The 20287-nt window shown below is 35.9% G+C and overlaps 1 protein-coding gene across 2 annotated transcripts in view; it reads right to left on the minus strand.

The window, feature by feature from the left end:
• Positions 1-648: 648 nt before the first annotated feature.
• The window catches only part of AGPS (alkylglycerone phosphate synthase), a 51849-nt gene continuing 32210 nt past the window's right edge, over positions 649-20287 (minus strand). For both annotated transcript variants that reach the window (XM_084524588.1, XM_084524589.1), the window contains exons 13-20: positions 17906-17982; positions 15901-16013; positions 14085-14154; positions 12982-13043; positions 11112-11201; positions 10539-10638; positions 9760-9817; positions 649-1713 (exon numbers count right to left, since the gene is read on the minus strand). In XM_084524588.1, coding sequence (XP_084380714.1) covers positions 1592-1713; positions 9760-9817; positions 10539-10638; positions 11112-11201; positions 12982-13043; positions 14085-14154; positions 15901-16013; positions 17906-17982 — 692 coding nt within the window. In that variant the 3' untranslated portion in view covers positions 649-1591. The remainder of the gene's footprint in view (positions 1714-9759; positions 9818-10538; positions 10639-11111; positions 11202-12981; positions 13044-14084; positions 14155-15900; positions 16014-17905; positions 17983-20287) is intronic.

The following is a 20287-nucleotide window of genomic DNA, read 5'->3' on the forward strand; positions in this document are numbered from 1 at the left end:
TCATTTTATGACCTGCAGATCATAAAAAAAGTTTCCTTTAGTATGTTGACAGCATACATTTTAAAGTGATGTTTTGCATATTCATCGGCTTTTGATCATTTTAACTACAGAATTGAAATTGATCTTCAAACAAGTCCAAAGTTTTGTCTGATATGCAGTACTTTGAGCATTTTATACTCTTTTTGGTGTATTACCAAGTTTGAGAGCTAATTAGACAGTATCCTGAAGTAGTTTAAAAATAAATGTGCAATTTCATCTTTTTCTTCTTGTTAAGGGCAGTACTAAAAAAAAGGTGTCCAAACTGACACTACAGAGCTGTGAAGCAGTTGGCTAGAGAGACCTTGTGTCCTCAAAGGATAGTCCTTATTTTTTTCTATCCTATGCAGTAATTATCAAAAAGTTTGATAACTTGCTTTAAGAAAAGAACCCACCTTAAAAATGGATCATGAGTATTGACAAATACTTTTAGTTTGTTTTACGGATTAAGACTCAAGTTTCAATGTAAAAATGCTTACATACCGTACTGATCAAGAAAATATCTCATTTTTGTAGTTAAATGGACAATTATAGTTGTTGCTACTAGTGAAGTAGATAAATGATTCATCAAGGCCATAGGAAATTGTACAAAACTAAAAAGGGAAACCTCACTTTTAGGATGACAGTATGTTGTCCACTTTAGTTTTATTAAACGGTTGAGACTGTTTCAAAAGACAGTGCTGGGCAGTTTCACTTGAAAAGCCAAAATTATTATTATTATTTTTTTACTGAAAAAGATATTTTGCATCTCTGCAAAACAAACAAAAACAGAAGCAAACCCATACACACTAGGACTGTAGTACAGATGAAAGCAAAGTTTTGTAACAAACCTGTTTTCAACATACAGTGAGAAATGTCCTTTGTACAAAACTTATAGTGACTAACCTACGATTAATTTAAGATTATCCCAGCAATGCAAATACAACTCAGAACAGCTCAATTGTTTATGATTTTCCAATAATATTAAGGTGGGAAACTACTGAGTTTTCAGAAGTGTTTTGACTTGCATTGTGTTTTTTTTGATCAAAATCTACATTTGTGCTTTAAGTTTTTGCTGGTTACAGGTCTGTTACATACCTAATCCTTCAGCACAGAGACGTACTCCTTGATGTAATCTCATCTGTCTCCTAGCAGCTTTCCTGTAGCAAGAGGCTGGGCTGAGCAGCTGCTTCTGTAGAAAACACTGTTGTCAGTCTTTGTTCTTGCAGGGGATGCTTTAGTAAGAAACAGCTGGCTGTATCCAGCATTGAAAATACCATCAGCTGTGTTGCCTAAACCAAACTTGGAAAACCAAATTTGCATTTCCTGGTTGGTAACATACTTTGTGCCCACCTGGTTGTTTAAGAGTTTAAGACCATTGTAAGTAAAAATCCATAAACATTAACAGTGATGTTTACACTTTATTGGGGGGAGGGGGTGGCAAAATCAGTGTAAGATACTAGTTTTAAAGTTTAGGCTATGTTATATTTGATTACTGGGATATCAGTACAATGAAAGTCGCGGAATTTCAACAGTAATTTTGAAGAAGTTTTAGTACATCATATTGTGCAGGGTTTTATAAAAGATTCTTGTTTCCAAAGATGTTATTGGGGTCCACATATTCTTTAACAGATCTCAGCATTCCCAGGCCAACATCAGAGATGCTCTCCTTCATCCAGCGCTTCCGCAATTTGCCTACTGGAAAAACAAAAACAAAGCGTTTCAATATATGGCAGGATTCTAGGAGCCAATCAATCTTGTGACCATGAATGAATAAACACTGTGTGATAAATGCTTTTATTCAAAAATGAGAAATGTTTTGCTTTATTTGATTTATTGAGCCCACCAGACTATCAAGCTCATTAAGCTCAGCATACTCCCAGAGGAAGACTGTGTTCCACACTGTCTACTTTCTTTAGAAACTATGAAATTTAGATGAAGCTTAGGCTGAAATTACATGTTCTATTAAAATAGCAACTTGGCAGTAAGTCTTGAAAAGCTACCAAACTAATCTTTTGAAGTAGAAAACCAAAGATGAGATTGCTAAAAAGAAGAACCCTCATGCCTCTCAACTGCTTTAAAGTAAGAATGTTCTCAAAAATCAGGAACAACCTTAAAACAGCATTGGTTTAAATAATCAAAATTTATTTTCTGAAGAGAAGGCCTAAAGTCTAGTTTTCAGACAACAGAATATCTTATTTTATTCCAAAACTTCTACACGGGCTGGCACTCGCACATGCTATCACACAAAAGCTTACTTTCCATGTTAAAAATGTATATTCACAACACACAGCAATTACAAAGCAAAGCTGAAGCACTAGCCATTTAAGAACTCATTTCACTAAATTCCCACAATAGTTCTGTTAAATGGCCAAGTGTTCATATACTAATTAACCAAGTCATCAACTCTGATTTAACAGATCATGCAAAATAAAGGCCATTCTTTCATTAAACACAGTATAGCATTTAGCTTGTCAGCCTAAACCACAATCCATTTATCAGTATGATGTGATATAGTAAAGGTTTGAGAGGCAGATGCTTTAAGAATATCTGAAGCTAAATTCAAGCCATCTTTTGTGCCCTGTTCTCAGGGTAACCATCAAACTGTCATCAGAATAATAAATTACAGGGACACCTCTGGAGAGCAGAGTATATTTGTTTATACCTTAAGGGATGAGCTAGTTACAACGCCAACTGAAAAAGCAAATAACGTGAGAAAGAGTGAAATTTGCAGTTTAGTAAGAAAACAACTACTACCAGCATACATGTCAAGAGCAAAGATCATAACCGAAGGACAAAAGCATTTTTCATGCAATAGGAACTGTGGCTGTATTTTGAAGCTTGGCTCAGAAAATATCCCCATCTGTAAGAAAAACATCTCTACAATTAGACTGACCAAGTTGATGCAGTTGCATTTTATCTGGGAATACTCTGATTCTAATACTACCAACACGCACAAAAAATAAACCACCACACCCATACATATACAAACAACCAGAGATAGATGGATGGGGTCTGACCATCACCTCAAGTCACTTACACTGGCTCATACACAGGCAGCTGAAGAACAGTCATTACCATTCTCAACTGTTATCTGTAATATAGTTTCAGTGAATGTGTCCTGTGGTTATGGATGTAATTGTCCTGAAAAGACTGCAAACAACTGCTCCAACAAGATGGAGCACATTAGAATCACAGCAGGATGCCCAACAGCTAGCATGCCTGCCTCTTTTACACCTCCAGTAATAATGCAATTCCACAAGGAACTGAACTACTGTCTGAGCAGCACCAAACAGTCGTTGCATATTTAATGAAGTCGCTCACCAAGTGCTGGAAAACAGAAGGTGCTTGGAGTGCATCATTAGTTCTGTCAAAGTGATAATTTACACATCTATCTTGTCAAATTTTCTATGGTTTATACTTTTGCAATAATAAATCTAACATACATTTGATTAGTGAACTGGAAAGAAAAAAAAAAAGCTGTACTACAGTTACCAGTGGTCCTTCACAAACATGTTCAATGAGAAGATTTTAACCCCTTGATAACAGCAGGTTGAGCCCCTGCTCCTAATATTCTTACCACTAAGATATATGTGGATTTTTCAGCTACTCCAAGTTCTTGTACCAGAATTAAAAAATAATCTGAAAAGCAAAATTGCTTCAGCTTTTATGTAATTGGATGGACCTGCTTAGAAAACAGACTGAATGAAAGAACAGATTTGTGCAGATGACAGTAATACAAAGAAAAACATCATAGCTTGTTTCACTTCAGGTTCGTTCTGCCTTTTGAATATTCTTTTCCTCCTCCGTTGAAGGATAGATACAGTTAAGTAATTCTAAGAAGCAAAATCACTTAACTCCACTCTAAGCCTTGCCAGAGAACGGCTTTGGGCTCAAAGAAGATACAACCTCTCCAATAATAAAAGGTCTCAGTTAAGCCTGATTTTTCCATGGACTAGATAAAACCTTTCAGTTTCTACCTACAGAAAGTAGACCATTTAGTTTTAAGGCCTGGATGATGCCATTTATCTAGAACTGACAGGAGACAAAATTCACATGATTTTATATGCTACATCACAACGGAATTAGTAAGGTTCTCAAATCAGCGTAACATTGTGCAGGCACTGTAAACTGAGCATACAAGTTACTCAGCTATATACACCATTATACACACAATATTTGTTGAAGCAACTGGCAACATATAAAGTCTTACATACTTCCATCTTTTTCTTCTGAAGACACCTAATTTGGCATCTTAATTACCCAAAATGAATTATGACAAAGTTAGTTTTCAAGTTTTAAGCCTATAAAGTACTCTGTTCCTGAGGTGTGCTACACAGACAGCCACCCCATAAAACATTAATTGCTAGGAAGCCAGAAAGTGTGTTAAGTAGGCAACAGGACTGAGACAAGCCAAATTCAATGTAAAGCCTAGCTTGTATTACATAGAGTGCAAACACCCTAGCATGACAAAGAATCCACTTCAAACAAATCAAGTACCTCGGACCAGAAAGTCAACAAGTTTGTTCAGTAGCAGCTTGAAAAAGACAGTCCACGACCTATTTTTGCAGTTAATTTTCAGGTTTTATTATCATTATGGTCCATACATGAAACAAACATGTAATCTGAAAAAAATAAATTATTGTCCAGCCCATAGCTGGTTTTATTAGAGAAGTTGTTCATGCTTTTAGGAAATAAAATGCCCCTTGGTGAAGTGAAGCCACGTACTGCTCCCATAGAAGTACTAACATTACATTCTCTGCCAAAAATGAGTTTCCTATGTGCATGAGTTTTTAAAGAGAAGTGCATTAGATGGACAGCACATACCTGCTGGCCACAAAGGAAGCTAAAATGGGAGAAAAGCTCTACTGGCTCATAAAGGCTATGCTTGTTTGTCTTTGAAGATGCATCTGGATGGCTGCAAAAAATCTGGCTGTGAGTGGAGCTAGCAAACAGCAGGCAGCAATCAGTTTTCTCACTTTAGGAAAATCAAGTACATGAACACACAAATGGTCTTCTAAAGGAAGTTTTAGTGTAGCTGATGGATCCCAGGAATAACTCTACCCCTCGTGCAGATGAAATTTATAGCAGTGTGTGGTCCCAGAGGAAATAGGCTCTAGGGCCATGAGCAGTGCCACTAGGCTTCCTCTGCTCCAGTCCTTCCAACTTAAAGAGGCTGTTAGTGGAAAACAATAGCTCCGCAGAAGGAGAAACAGTAACATAGGTCATAAGAAGGACGAGGCTCTTCCAGCTGTTGAATGCTCTTCCTGAAGCTGGTTGTCTCTATGGGAAGCATCTTTCCTCTCCTAGAAGTTGCTTAACAGGTTATTACTCTTCCAGAGAGAGCTCTGGAAGAGAGCTGAGAAAGGTCAGTGCATTAATCTAATACTTCAGTAGAAATGGAGTACATTGCACCAGCATACTTGGAGTATGCTACATAATTAACACTTCCCATCACTGTCCAACATCTGGCACACTTTCACACGATGCCTGAACAACTCAAGTTCTTTCAAGTTCTGTGCTGAAGAATCAGAAAGCCTTTGTGTTTATTTGGTGAAAAGGAGCACTGAAAATAACAATACCATTTAGACTTTCTACAGACTACGGAAGAAAATACAACTGATTATACTATTTCATGATAGTGTTACTTCAGGTCTGACAATTGTCAGAATTTAAGCTTCTCATTCTAATTAACAAGTAAGCTCTTAATTTATAAAATGACGGTATGGTCAGTCTCCAGAGCTTAACTTAAAGCTAAGAGGATTTTTTTCATGTGTAAAGAAAAGAAGGCTGTGTCCAATTCCACCCTCCTGCCCCCCAAGGAAGTTTTATAATTGCAGATTTTGTAGTTTGTGTGGATTACTGTGCTATACGCCTTCAGCCATGGCCTCTTAATGATACCAAAGAATTGCAATGTCAAACATGCAACTGAAGGCACATCAGTTTTACCACTTTTTTTTTCGCCTAAATTTTTCTACATAAACTGCCAGGAAATTGATAGTATACCTAAACCTGTGGAGCCTGAGCTATATTAACCTCTATTCTAGTCAATCTGTCTAGAAAGTGGAAGAAAATTAGTTCTATTATGTTAAGTATCTAAATGGAGTCATTTTGCTCAAACCCACAAACTGATAATTGTTTCCTTACGTAACCAGTTGTTAGTTAGAACATTCCCCTCAATGGAAACAATCTATTTTTATTTTTACAGAAGTGCTTAGATTGGTAATACAGAAGGAATCAAGCCCAAATCCAGATAGCTCCCTTCAGATGGCATACTCCAAAGCAAATACTATATATATATAAATATTATCTATATAATATTTATAAACCAGTCCTACCTAGTTATTATTTCCTCAACATGTTATTTTATATGTACAAAAAAAGCATACATTTTATTAAAACAGGGATTCAAGAATGCAAGGAGTGACATCATATGGGCAGTCAGTCTTAGGACTTGCCATTAGAAAAATTGTTTACCTAAACTTAAACTTGTATCTACATTAGGTTGTCATTTCTAATGCTGCATTGAAAATGCTGAGTTTTAGGTGCTAACTGACTCTAGCAACCTGTACATACAGGACTTTCAAGTCTAAGGACGCTCATTGGCCAGAAAAATGAAAGGATTAAAGCTGTGTTCAAAGACGTACATAATCACTTCCTAAGTGCATGGCATAGTAAAGGCAAGGTGAAAACCACAGTCAAGACTGTAAAAACTTATGTGGGAAAAGAAAATAAGAAATGATACAACTTATACATCTAATACCTTTCAAAAATGTTTTAGTTAATGGCATATTATGCCATAGCATTGGCTAAAAGAGACAAAGAAAGCATAAGAAACCACTTCAAAGTCACATTAAAAACTCCTTTAAAACCTGTAAAAAAAAATTCAGCAGTTTGTTCACAAAAAACTAGCAAGAAACAGACCTACAACATTTAGACAAGATTGCTGGGATCGTGAAAAATCTGATAACCTGCTCTACAAGGGATCAATTCCTGATGCACTGGAGTATGGCTAAGTTTCCCCAGCATAAGAAATGTTTGCTTGGTCAGCTACTTATTTTGGGTGCATTTTTATAGCAACGCACGCGCCTTAGATTGCTCATAAATGCAAGTTCTGTACATTACATAATCCAGAAACACTAAGTGGAAAAAAAACAATTCTGACATTTAGTGATTAGATGTAAATATTTGAAAGTCAAGAGTGAGGAAGTTAATCAAGTCATTGTTTCTTTTTTGAAAAGAAAAAGGTCATTTTTAAATTGCAGCATAATAGAAATAATATTCAGATATTATCCAGAAGTCTGGATTCTCCACCCCAAAATACAGGTTATTGTTATATTGAAAGGGCAAGTTCATTACACTAATGTGTATGTCTGGCTTCACTAGAATGACTTGTGTCCCTAAGATGCTTGCTTTAAGAGGCTGGTATGGATACACTTCTGCGATTTCTTTACAGGAATGTTCTTCCACTTACATATTGCGAAGTGTGATCTGAAGTGTAATCCATTAACAAATTGCAGTTATGCTTCTTTTAAGTTTTAAACCTCAAAAGGTATCATGGAGGGGATCAGGAAATACTCTCAGAGCATTGCTAACTGAGTCCTGCCTAGAAGCTAGGATATTTTTCATTAGCTTGGGGGAGGAGGGGAAGAGAAGAGCTATTGGGATTAATTTTCTGAAGTTAATCCTTATAAAATTAAGAGCATCACTATTTTAGTTTTCATTACACAACAGCTACCATGGGTATCCTGCAGTTAGTACTTTTCCAGATGTAAAGTAATTTAGAGCTTTACACATCTCAAGCTGTCATATATGACCACTTCTTCACTCAGAGTGGATGAAGATTGACTTAAGCAGGCTTTGTATTTCCTATAGCCTCAAGTCCCAGACTACATCTGTTTTCTTTGATACACAAAACCAGAGTTAAAATAGCTCCATTTATCACAGCATGATTGTAGGCAGACAAACCAGCCTGTCTGTTTCCAGATAGTGAAAACAACTGTTATTAATCACAATTACAAGACAAATACTAAAAGAAATTGCACCACTATTTTCTTTTACCCCACACAATAGACTGGCCTTAGCAGTGCTAGGAATGACAAGGCCTGAAGGTCAGTAAATAAAATTGATACCATTAGGCTAATTTTCAGCAGCACATATACAAAGAACAGGGTAAAAAATGGATCTTGTGTATCATACACCACCTTGCACTGCCAGAAAAAAGACACTTAAAGCAGAAAATATTTATCAAGAATTAGGCAGTCATGTATCCAACACAAGTATGAGAAGTCTGATAGAAACCAAATTTTCTGAATCTGTGGAGCCAAAAAGTAAGTATGTAAGTGTGTGAAAATGCTACAGAAGTATTTTTTTTGTTGTTGCTCGACATGCTGTAAACAAGATTTCATATGGTGAGGGCAAATACATCCAATCGTGACAAGCTACAGCTGCTTCTGAGTTAACGGATGAAATGCTAGTCACAGTAAATCATGGCTGCCACAGCAGGAGAGAGCACACTAGTAGATCATGAGGGCAATTCCACATCCATGTGTGAGAACTGACCAGTCCACCAGAATAACATTAAAAAAATCAGTGGACAATAAAAGCATATTAGAAAAAATATTGAAACCATTTCCACTCGTGTTATCACTTATCTACATGTCTTCCAATATCCTGATATTGCTGAAGCAGACAATTGCAATTTCTATCACAAAGATGTATGCCTGAACACAGACCTAGATTTAAGTTTCAAGCCCAGGAAATCAGCAACATGTTTTAAAACATTGCTCCTACAAAATTTTGATTTAAATTTTACACCATTAGAATTCTTCCCTCTGCTCTTATTTCTGTGGTCAGGCAATGCCAAGACAGTTGAGAGAAGAAATGTATTTTAAACTGAATAATTTGAAGAAGTTAGCTACACAAATCAAACCAAATTTAAAACAAATCTTCCTGACACTTGAGTTTATATCATTATATAGGGCACATGCAATCAAAATTATTAGGCTACCTGAATATGTGGAAGAAACCTATTTAAATTATCAGGGTAACACTTATACATGGCATTGGTTCTTAACATTATTATTGGTTCTTAACATTTAACTATTTAAAGTGCAAAAATAGTTTGCAAAGAGACTAACTTATGACAAATTGTTTCCAAACCACAAGAGAAGAAACCAAATAATCAGAAGTTAGCAGACAGGAAGACAGTACTGTCAATACTTGCATAACATCGATTATGCAACAGATAGTAACCTACAACATAGTCCAGTTAAAGTCTCCAACTCTTTTAGGCAGATACTTTCACTAAATGCTCTGGAAATAGGGCTACCAGTGTTCATCTAGCCACAGGGGACATTAAATTGCTTCTCTTAGAATTATGAAACTGGTATTCTAGTCTACACAAGTGAATGTGCCTTTGTTTGCACAAGGTTCAGTAGAAGCTTATTACTACCGTTTCAGGTTCTCAGACAGTCTTTAGACTTCATATCAAAGGTTGGCATTCATATATATACACCATATTGTGTGACTGGACATCAAGCAAACTGGGTCTAGTGACATTTCCCCTAAAAGTCTTTTAAAGGAATAGAAAGTTCCTTGAAAGACTTACAAAATATTTTTCCAGTAATTTCAATTCATATCTGTGAAATATTTTTCAAAATTCTATTGAAAAGTGTTTGATGTACTCGTGAATATTTACCAGTATAGAAAAAATTAACATTAGACTGAGAACAAGAACAATACCTCCATGATGATGTGACAAACTTCCTCCATTGGCAAGTATTTCTTCTCTAGCAGCCCTCTAGATGTGAAAGATAAGGTATTCAACATTAAATGCACAAGACATTTGGTTTTAGTGAAATGCTTGCTATGGTACTCATTTGAACAGGTATATGAAAAAATTCAGAAACATTTAGGGTACACACTAAAGGTGAACACTTTAGTTTAAGTCTGCATATATTAATATAAGTAGGGATTTTCAAAACAAATATTACTAAAACCAAGACATTTCAAAGCACATCTGTTAGAATAAAGCTATTTTTCCAGAATGGAATCACTTTCCCCTTGCCAAAATGAAAATAATCTAGTGGGCTGGGGAGCTCATCCAGAAGACGGGTATGTGCCTACTGAAAAGAAACCTAAAAAAGAGAAAAGTTTGAAAACAAAAATCCCCAGTGTGACTGAAGTTCTTTATTCAGGCTAGAGTTTAGACCAAGATTTTCAAGATTTTGGGGTCACAACTGACTACTCTGCTGCGTGTAAAGCTTTTGGCAGAAAGCAAAATTTAAATTTTTATGTTGATGAAGAAATATTCAAATACTTTCAAGCTAAAACACTCATCTTGCAGTCTTTCTACTACTTGGTGCACTGTTGAGGTGTACCTAACTAATGATCAAAGCTTTATTAACAGACTTTTGTGATCTTTCCTGCAAAATTCTGTTAACTTGGCCAAAGGGTCTGGCATATGCTAGAGAACATCAGCTTCAACCCTCCCCCTTAACTGTTGTTCTCGTATACATTACCTCAATTTCTTCATAGACATGAATAGGATCACTAATTCCTCTGTAGTTAAAGGCAAAGTAGAAGTAGACACATGCACCCGCATCGTAAGTCTGTGTGACCCTGTTGAAGAGAACTGTATTACAAACAAAACTTTATGGTATTAATCCAACCCCTATGTCTTACTACACAATCCATAATGTTACTCATTTTATTTTAAAAGGTAGCTTTTTTTGTTTGTTTGTTTTAAGAGTTTTGTTTCCTTTTTGCTCCTACCTCATAGGAGCAAATCTGAATCAAGGCTATCACTTTCAAAGAGCTGAAGCTCTTAAATTAATCCTGGTTTGCTTGTAGGCACCAGAGAGTAAAGTGTAAGTGTCAAGACTAATAAAGTGCCACTATTCCCTTGAAATAAGTACTCTTATATGTAACCTACTTGCAGGTTAAAGAGAAAGGTCACGATCAGTAGTGTTTCTACTATCACTAATAGATGCACTTTAAAATATCTAAGTAGCAAGTTTAACAACTTCTTCTGTAGTTCTGTTACTAATAAAAGATCCAGAAAAAGTGAATATTTAAGTTGTTGAATAGCTTACCTGCAGGTGGAAAAGGGAGCAAACTGAACACCCTTCTCTTTGCATTCTCTTACTATCCTTTCCTTTACATTCCTACAGAGGTCTAAAACTCTGCAAAAGAAAGCACATTAAAATATAAAATCTTAATACATGATTTTATACCACTTCCTAAAGAAAAATGTAACTTCAACATTGGTAAACCTTATACCTTTAAAAAAAAATCTAACAAAAAGAAAACTGCCGCATTCTAAAACTAGTTTTAACCACTTCATATTTTATTCTAAGAATAAAGCAGTCCTCCATCAAGACTTCACCAGCATACCGCTCCTGAATAGCGAATCTACTCTGAAGTACAGCAAGGAATGAAGGCTCTTTTCCATAAGGAATAGAAGGCAAAAAGAATTCAGCAGGAAATACAGGTTGCCCATTTCTTTCTTTATTTTCTCAGCAAAATAGCCTCAAACGTAGCTCACAAACACAACAACCCATAGTAGAAAGCTTGCAAATTGTAAGACCTTGTATACTTGGCTAACACCATAGCTTTAATATGTTGCAAGGCAAGAACTAGAGACTCCAGCTATACTCTGCCAGCTTGAAACATTATAGTCTTAATATGGTAGTGAGCCATTAAAGCTTGTCATAAGCCATATTTATTTTGCTTTTAGTGATTTGTCTTTCCCTCCCCACCTCAGCAGACCTGCCAGGTACATTCAAAGCACTAGAGCAATTTAAAGAAAGCATTTTTCAAATTGCTATTTCTTTAGTATCGTATTCTCCCACAAAGGTCTGCAACACTATCCATCCTGTGCAGTTCAGATTTTTAAACATTTATTGCAGATTTAAAGCTACTTTTCCAGCTGACAGGAGTAATATATATGAGAAATTTATCCGTTTAGTGGATGAGCAAGTCAAGCTAAATATTTTATTCAAGTATCTTCAACCAGTCAGGCAGAGTAACTGACTGATTTGTGGAAAACTGCATAGCTCTTATGAGTCAAAGTAGAAAAAAGTTTTGAAAGCAGTTGCTTTGGTAAGCACAATTTAAGAAAAGCATTTGAAATTTTTACAAAAAAACTCATTCTCTCAGGTAAAACCAAAATAAACTGGTAACTAACCAGTTAACATACTTCAAGATCTATAAAGCTAAACCAAAATAAACAGCAATTTTGCTTTAAAAATCAACCTCTTCAAATCTCTCCTACCCACTGGCTTACCAGCTTACATCACACTTTCCATAAATTCTACTTTACATCAAAAAATGTCAAGTTTAACTTAAAATCAGTTCAGATCCTGGTTTAAGAGGTTTCTGGCTTACCAAATGGACAGAAGCGACCAAAATCATTTTCTATGTTAAATTTTGCTATGGTCAAGAGTTTCTCAGCTACAGGTAACAGATAAAGTAACTTTTGCTCAGGATTAAGATATTTATACCAAGTTTATCTTTTTTGTTCTTTCATTTCCCTGCATTTCTGGGTTGAAAAACAACTTTTAAACATATCTAAATATTCTTGTGAGCTTCATTATAAACTTTTCTGCTTGAAATACACTGCTGATCCCATACATGCGGCTGCTTACCCCACAATACTGCTATTGAAACCATTACCCGACTTAGAAAGCTGGGCAATTTCAAGTCCTGGATTTGTTACAGTAAGTTAACCTAAACAAAAATATTACTGAATGCTTTCCTACATTGTATTTAGAAAACTGAGACATAATTTACCAGCAGCTTTAGCAAAAGCACAGCTGCAAGATTTGAGGCACATCAGGGAGCCTCTAATACACATAAGGCCTAAATTAAATTAAGTTTCCTCATGAGCAAGCATGAGTTAGGAATAATTTGAATGAAATCAGGTACAAGGTTTTAAGCAACTCTGAAGAATAGTCAGTTTACCTATCCCAAGGAACAGATGTCTCAAATGATTCTCCTATTACATAGTAATCCAGGCCCAGGTCCTAATAAATACAGAAAGGAAATTATCAGTAACATTCAGCACCAACATCTGGGATTCCAGTGTAGGCTACACAGCTAGCAGTTGAGCAACTTGAGATAGAACTGAATGAGAACAACACAGAAAGACGATTTAGTAAAAACAGCCATCTGTCCTAGTGACATTAGTTTATAGTTATGGATGTAGAGCAGATCTTCCAAGACACAGACAACAAACATTTTGATGTCATGGCTATAAGAAGACAGCTTGCCAGAGTGTCAGTACACTTGCACTAATCAAATATTTGCACCACTAGCATCAATCCAAGGGCTGCACTGTTCTAACCAGCAACATAACTAAATTTCAAATAAATATTTTCTATTAAGTTCTAGGTATGAAGAAAAAAGACAAGAAATAGTCTGCCCGTTTTACCTATAGCCTGCTGAAATAAAAAGAAATTAAGAGCCTGCTGAAATAAAAAGAAATTAAGTGATTTGTCCCAAACTATACAAGCCAAGTAAAAAGTAGCACTCAGGATATATATAGCATTCCGAAAAAATCTCTTAAATCCACTAAGACTGAAGTTCATAAAAACAGCTGCAGCAGTTCAGACTAAGATCCATTTGTCCTGGAATTCTGATTCAAACCATGACCATAAGTGTATGTCCAAAGAGAAAGAACTGAGAGTATGTGCATATTTTGAGTATTCTCCCAGGCTCAGATTACTTTCAACCTGTAGATTTTTAAGTCTGATCTGGTTTATTTAGCTGCTGCCAGTAGATCCTCCTTCAAACTCGTTTTTTTTCTAACCTGTATCGGTAACTATTTTCTTAAGTGTTCAAATTAATGCTTTTAAGGTATTTTGCCGACAAAATTCTATGACATGGAAAAGATACAATCCTCTGGTGACAAGTTTAAGAGATCATTCAAGGCAACCTAAATACAGAATTCAGAGAGGATCTTCAAAAAGACATGTTTGGGTGTGTTTGTTTGTTTGTTTTGCGTTTTTTTTTTTATTATTATTAAATTAATATAAGTTTCAGCAGGAAGGCAAGAGGTGACCTACCCGAATGTAAGCAATGACAAATGTCAGCATATATCCTCTCTGTCCATTATCTTCTCCAGCTGCCAAGCCACTGCAATTAAAGAATTTAATTAAACTTTCCAGCAGAGTATACACAGGTTTCCAAAAATAATTAGAAAAAAAATATACTTTGATTATAAAAAAATATGTGCAAGTTTAGCTGTTTCTAAATTGTGTTACAATAGCCAATAGTCATAGCATCTCTGTAAATAAAATCATGTTTTCCACACTTTGAGATGTTCATAAAGAAGAAAGTTGGGCAGAACAAGAAACAAATCAGTGAAAAAAGTCAATTCTCATAGGAATAACTTCATAGTTTAGTCATTCATTAGGCAACATCCTCCAGACTGTTCCTTTCTACCAGCTCAGCGAAGATGTCAAAACTAAGCTGAGGCCTTCAAACATCACAAAAAAACACAAAGGAAACAGACATAGTACATCCCAGATGTTCCTGTAAATGAACGTTTGTTCAAACTGTTTCTAAGTGCATGTTGGATTTGTGCACCTGTGTTCTTACATAATAGCAAGACTACTGGCTTAAGATCCCAAAAGTTTGTGTGATGGGTGGATGAAAAGGATTGAGCCCTAAAAACAAAAAGGAAGCCCTATTTTCACTAACCTACCAAATTAAGAGCATTATGAAAGTCTTTTTCGTTTGCTTTTAAGTACTGGCTTTTTAGAACAAGAAAGGGCAGTATATCTAAACTGTCTTCCTAGAAGTTCCTAGGAATCTGACATGTAGGGACATCCAGACAACTTTAAGGAAGATAAAACATTTGCCTTTTAGACACAAAACTAGAAAGTTAAACCATTAAACAACTAATAGTCTGAAATAGTGTAGCACAGACAGCACCCTCTAACAAGCCTTTAACAGCCAAATTTCCATCCCTTACCAGTACTTTGTCTTGAATTACCCAAATACAAGAGAACTTGTAGTTGAAGCCTCTTCTTGCACACATTAAAACTGAAGTGCCCTTTAAAATGAAGGGCAATGTTTTGTCACTGAAAGGTGACAAAACAGGCTCACATTTCATGTGAGGAAGCAAGCTGCTCACGTGAAATCCCATTTTTTTTAAAGTGGAAAATTCAAAGCACAAATTTCAGAAGTTATAGCCTTGAATTGGATTTGACATATTTTTGAGAAGCTGAGACTAATACAAGCAATAACTTTCTTAAAAAGAAAATCGTGCATTTTTGATATATCACCTTTAATGATAGTTTTCATCACTGTTGTAATCAAAGCAGATAAGCAGAAACTCAGCCTACTGCTACAGCGAAGTATTTTCTGTTCCTTTGTAAGAACAGAAAACAGCCTGTAGGACACAGAAAATCAGCACATTCCTGTAACTACATGAATGCGTCTTTTAAACAAGCTTTGTGTATTCATTTGCTCACATCAGCCATGCAAAGACTTAAGTCCTAATACCCTTATGATTTTGTCTTTCTATCCTCCATTTAAAAATATATAATCTAGTTGTGCAAAGCATATAGCCTCCAGGCCCGTAAGCAATTACAAGGGGTAGTTTCCATTCTAGTAACATCAATTCTGTACTTAGTCAAATACTCATTTTGATGTAGTATATAGACAGCTGAAGTTTTTCTTTAAAGCTACCTATTAAGAATTAACACAAGACTTATTTATCAAAGTGAACACTCAGTACCTCATCAATTATTCCCACTTCAAACTAGTAAATTGAGAACAGATCTACACAGTAATTGCAACAAAAATGGTAACCTTGTTTTCTCCTGGACAGTTAACTCTCAGTTTCATGTGAAAAAAAATCTTTGAAAAGCATACCCAAACTTGGTGGCAATGTCATAGACTTGTTTTTCATGCTGAAGAACCTTCTCTCTGTCACCCTCGAAGAGCAAGGTAGCTACACACAGTATGTTGGGATCAAATCCTTTAAACTGCAAAGAAAAAATCATTGCATTATGTCATAGCTTTCGTGGTAGAATGCAATCAACAAGTTTTTGCTTTTCAAATACACAGTGTACCCTCTGGTTGGTAGGTGTAACTAAGAGGAAAGACTAGGGAAAAACATCTTTCAAAAAATCACCCTAAAAGCAAGTAAGTTTTTTCTTTACAGGACAAATATTTACAAGCCCACTGAAGTAATCTGTCACATTTTTTTCCTCCTGTCAAAAAAAAAAAAAAGGCAAGATAGACAACAGCTGTCTATCTACTCCTGAAGAAAGAACAGCTCATAAATGATTTGAGCAGTAAGGAGACATTTATATTCTATCAACTATTCCTTTATTAAAGCATGCGGATGACCATGACAACAACGTCACTGCTCTCAAAACAGTTGTATTAGTGGTGTACCACAGAAAATCTCTAAGCTTGGGCAAGTCCTACTGAGTGAAAATAACTTTTAAACTCATGGCAGGGAGCATAGCCCAGTGAAAATTAGAAAACAAAAGTTGTAACAGTAATGTAGTCAGAATGCCTGTTTGGCTTTCTTTCAGTAAAAAGTTGAAAAAGCAAGAGCCAAATCTGGAGGTGACACTAGTTAAAAGCATCCAAGTTAGAATTTCTAAAAATGATCCTACCACCCCAGGAAAACACCATGAACACAAATATGAAACTACACATCTTCCTAGGCAAAGAATCTGTCTCATTCATTAGTCCTACAAAGCCAGCATAGCTAACATAATTAGAAAGAAATACTGCTACTACAGTGATAAACTCAAATCCCAGGAACAGAAGTCTATTAAAATGCCATTCACTGTCCTTTCTCATTCTAGAACTATTTGTATTTCATCTAGAGTGAATCCTTCCTTCTGTTCTACTGTCTCAACTGTAATGCTCAGGAAGCACCTTACAGTTCTCTTGAAGAGGCACCAGAGGAACTAGCTACAGCATGATCTGGTAAACACAAACAATACCTAAAGCATTTGTTTATCAGTGAGGAGTCGCCAGCAATATGAAGGAATAAACCGGAAAGACTCTGTCCCTATTCTTGTAAGTGGTATCTGTTAAACAACTCTTCCATTCAATAAAAAGAATAGTGTTAGTCTAATGCGTTCTGTATTCTGATGTTTACTTTTCTTTAAGCTTAACTTAAAGTACTAGAGCCAACGTAATCAATGGTATATTCAAGCAAGAAACCAAGACACATGACAGAATCTTCATATGGCAAGAGATCTCAGAGGTTGCCACTATCCATGAGTCACAACGTGAATTAGGAGGAGCAATTCATAGATGAAGTGAATACGTGAAAATTTGAGTACCTTGGTCCCAGTACACCTGCCATATCAATCTCACAGTCATTAAAAATGCTTTCTCTACTCCCAGCTGGGAGTATCACTGTGCTATATAGTACTATATAATACTGTACCCAACTGGGAGAATCTCTGAAGTGCAAGTTGCTTACACACATCAGGAGACTGAGCCCTAGCTCCAGATGTGTCACCAGCTTGGAGCCTCTGTCAGTATTACATAGCATTTCTCTCATTTCTTGAAATGTTCTTTTCTACTTGCAGAGCTGGAAGGACTGGAATTGCAGTGGACTGTAAGCTGGCTAAATTGGTTCCAGTCTCGCTCTGTCACTGCCTTACTGTTAAGGCAAGACACACTAACCTCATCTACACATGTGAAAGGTGAAAACATCTGTGAGAATCTCTCATGGAGTAACTCCTCAAACAGAATATTATTTTGGATTAAACCACCCTGAGATTCTCTAACTAATCCTACAATCTGTTAGACAAACTCAGAGCTGCATGAGACGAAATACCCACAGTCTTGAATTCTAAGGATAGCATGCAAAGTTCCAAGCAGTATTAAACCCTAAAACAGTTACCTTTGTGATGTAGAATTTTTTCAGTCCATCCAAAAATGATGTAAAAATGGAAGCAACTTGTGGTTTAAGAGCATGACCTTTGGCAAGAAGTAGAAAAAAATGTGTTAAGATTATCAGTGCTCTTAAAATCCTAACTTCAAGGAACCAAAAAAAATAGCTTGACACATAAAATTGCAAGAATTATTTGGAGCACTATCACAATCAAAGGGACCTTTCTCTTTAGAAGATTTGGGAAAAGGTTTTTTTATTAATTTTTGAGAGGCATACATACAACTGCGCACAAATATTCCATTTGACACTTTAATTAAGGCTGTCGTAGTTTAGATCTTCACAAGTATATTGCACATGGAAAATTTTGAAAGAACACTTCATTAGTTTTATACTATAAAACTAAGCAAAACCACTGACCTTTTTAAAGTTATGCCAAAACCACTGAAACCAATAGCCAAAAAATGGTGCAAGTTAAAGAGTTAAGCAGTTTTTTCCTTAATGGTTATGTCACTTGCACAAAATTTTCTACATAAAGCTAGTAATTGCTTCCTTAATCACATACGGAGAACTAAAATTACCAGGATATATAAATGGTGTCTTGGAGTCTGTTAAATTAACATCTCTGCCTCAGGACTGGATTTAATTGAGATGAAAGCCTTTTACTGTTTGTTCCATTGTTTTCAGTCACAAGCAACTTCTGAACTCCCATTACTGCTTCATTTTTACAGTCTTGCATCTGGCCTACACGCTGTGAGCCCAATTCATAAAAAAAGTTATGCACCATTTACACGATACTTCCTTCTAAAATACTTCACGAAGTATTTCCTCCTGAATAAAGCATGAACTTCAGTAATTCATTTGCCTCCTTCCCTCTTCTGTAAAGAGGTACTCTCCTTGCAGATATGAGAAAACGCCAAGGAATAGGCCTCCAAGTACACTTAAGTGAGGATACAAAAGCAGCAGATAACACAAGGACATTAATTTATTAAACCACAATCTGTAAAAACTAGTGGAGTTAAGCCTACTTAAGAAAACCACAAGAAAAACTCCTCTTTTTCACCTTTTGCAGATGATTGTATAAGCTGCAACATCAGATCAAAGCCAAAGAAAAGATCTACTTATCTAGGGTTGGATTTAAAGCTTATAATTGGTCAAGTTTTCTCCCAAATAAAAATAAAGAACTGCATCTGCCTTCTGTTGTACACGTTTGTGAGAGAGTACAACACAGTGATGACCAAAGCAAGATGCAATGCTTGCTGGGCTCTCAGGTGTTAGAGATACTAACTTAGTTCAAAAAACAAAGCTCAGCTTTCTCATCTCCAGATTAATGCCATTTAAAGTCAAGATTCATTACTGAGGCTTTTCTTCAAACCAGGTATCAGATTCTGACTTGTTCTTGTAGTATTAACATATAGGTTTTCAAGGTCAATCACAATTCATTTTTTCATCTTCTGTGAATAATCAAAATCGCATGGTCTTAGCAAGTGCTTCGAGTCCTATGAAGTACTAGTTGTGTGTTGTGCAACTTTAGGTTCTCTTGAAGAGTGCCCTGAGCCAGAACACATCTCTTGCCAAAGTTTCTACCGTTAAAATGACAGCTTTCCATAAGAAGGGTTCAAAAATGATTGATTTTCATGTCTGACGTTGTCCTATTTATGTAATGTCTAGGTTTAGTAATACTCCAGTAGCTTTACTGACTTTCTATACTTTCTATATTTAAAAAATAAAAAAGCCAACAGCTTAATTCTGTTTGCATACAGTTATGGTATTTACCACGTCTGAACTTTTTTAAAAACAAAAGCCAGACAGCTCATTTTTGACGTGTCATTGCCTCACCCCCACCCAAAACAATCACTACCACATTAGAATATTTTCAAAATAAACTGCTACTTCTCAGGAATCTGTACACAGACTGTGATGCTCTTAGGAAATTTACATCAACCAATTTACCTTCAAAGTAAGATGCCTGCATTCCGAATCTCCCCTGCACTCTGATACCTGACTACTTGTTAATATTCTTCACAACCAAATGTTTCAAGGACTATATTTACAAAACTATCATTTCCACGCCTTCAATAGCAAAAGAGAGGCAGTGCCTCCAGTTTTTCAAAATTCCCAGAAGACTACATGCTGTTAAATGGAAAGGTTGCAAAAAATCTTACACATCTATATGCAGAGCAAAGCTCTTTACTGACTATTGTAGTTGACAGCGTTTTTCCAGAGGCAAAGACAGATTTCTGTTTCTGAAAGTACGTATTACAGTACTACCTGGAATTTGAACGTAGGGATCGTTGCCTTTGTTGTCTGGTTTTGAGCAAAAGAATTCCCAGATGATACAAACTTCAAATACTAAGATAATCAAAGCTCTTGGGAACAGGTATCCATCTGAGA

The sequence above is a fragment of the Aythya ferina genome (assembly GCF_964211825.1).
Source record: "Aythya ferina genome assembly, chromosome: 6".
NCBI lineage: Eukaryota > Metazoa > Chordata > Aves > Anseriformes > Anatidae > Aythya > Aythya ferina.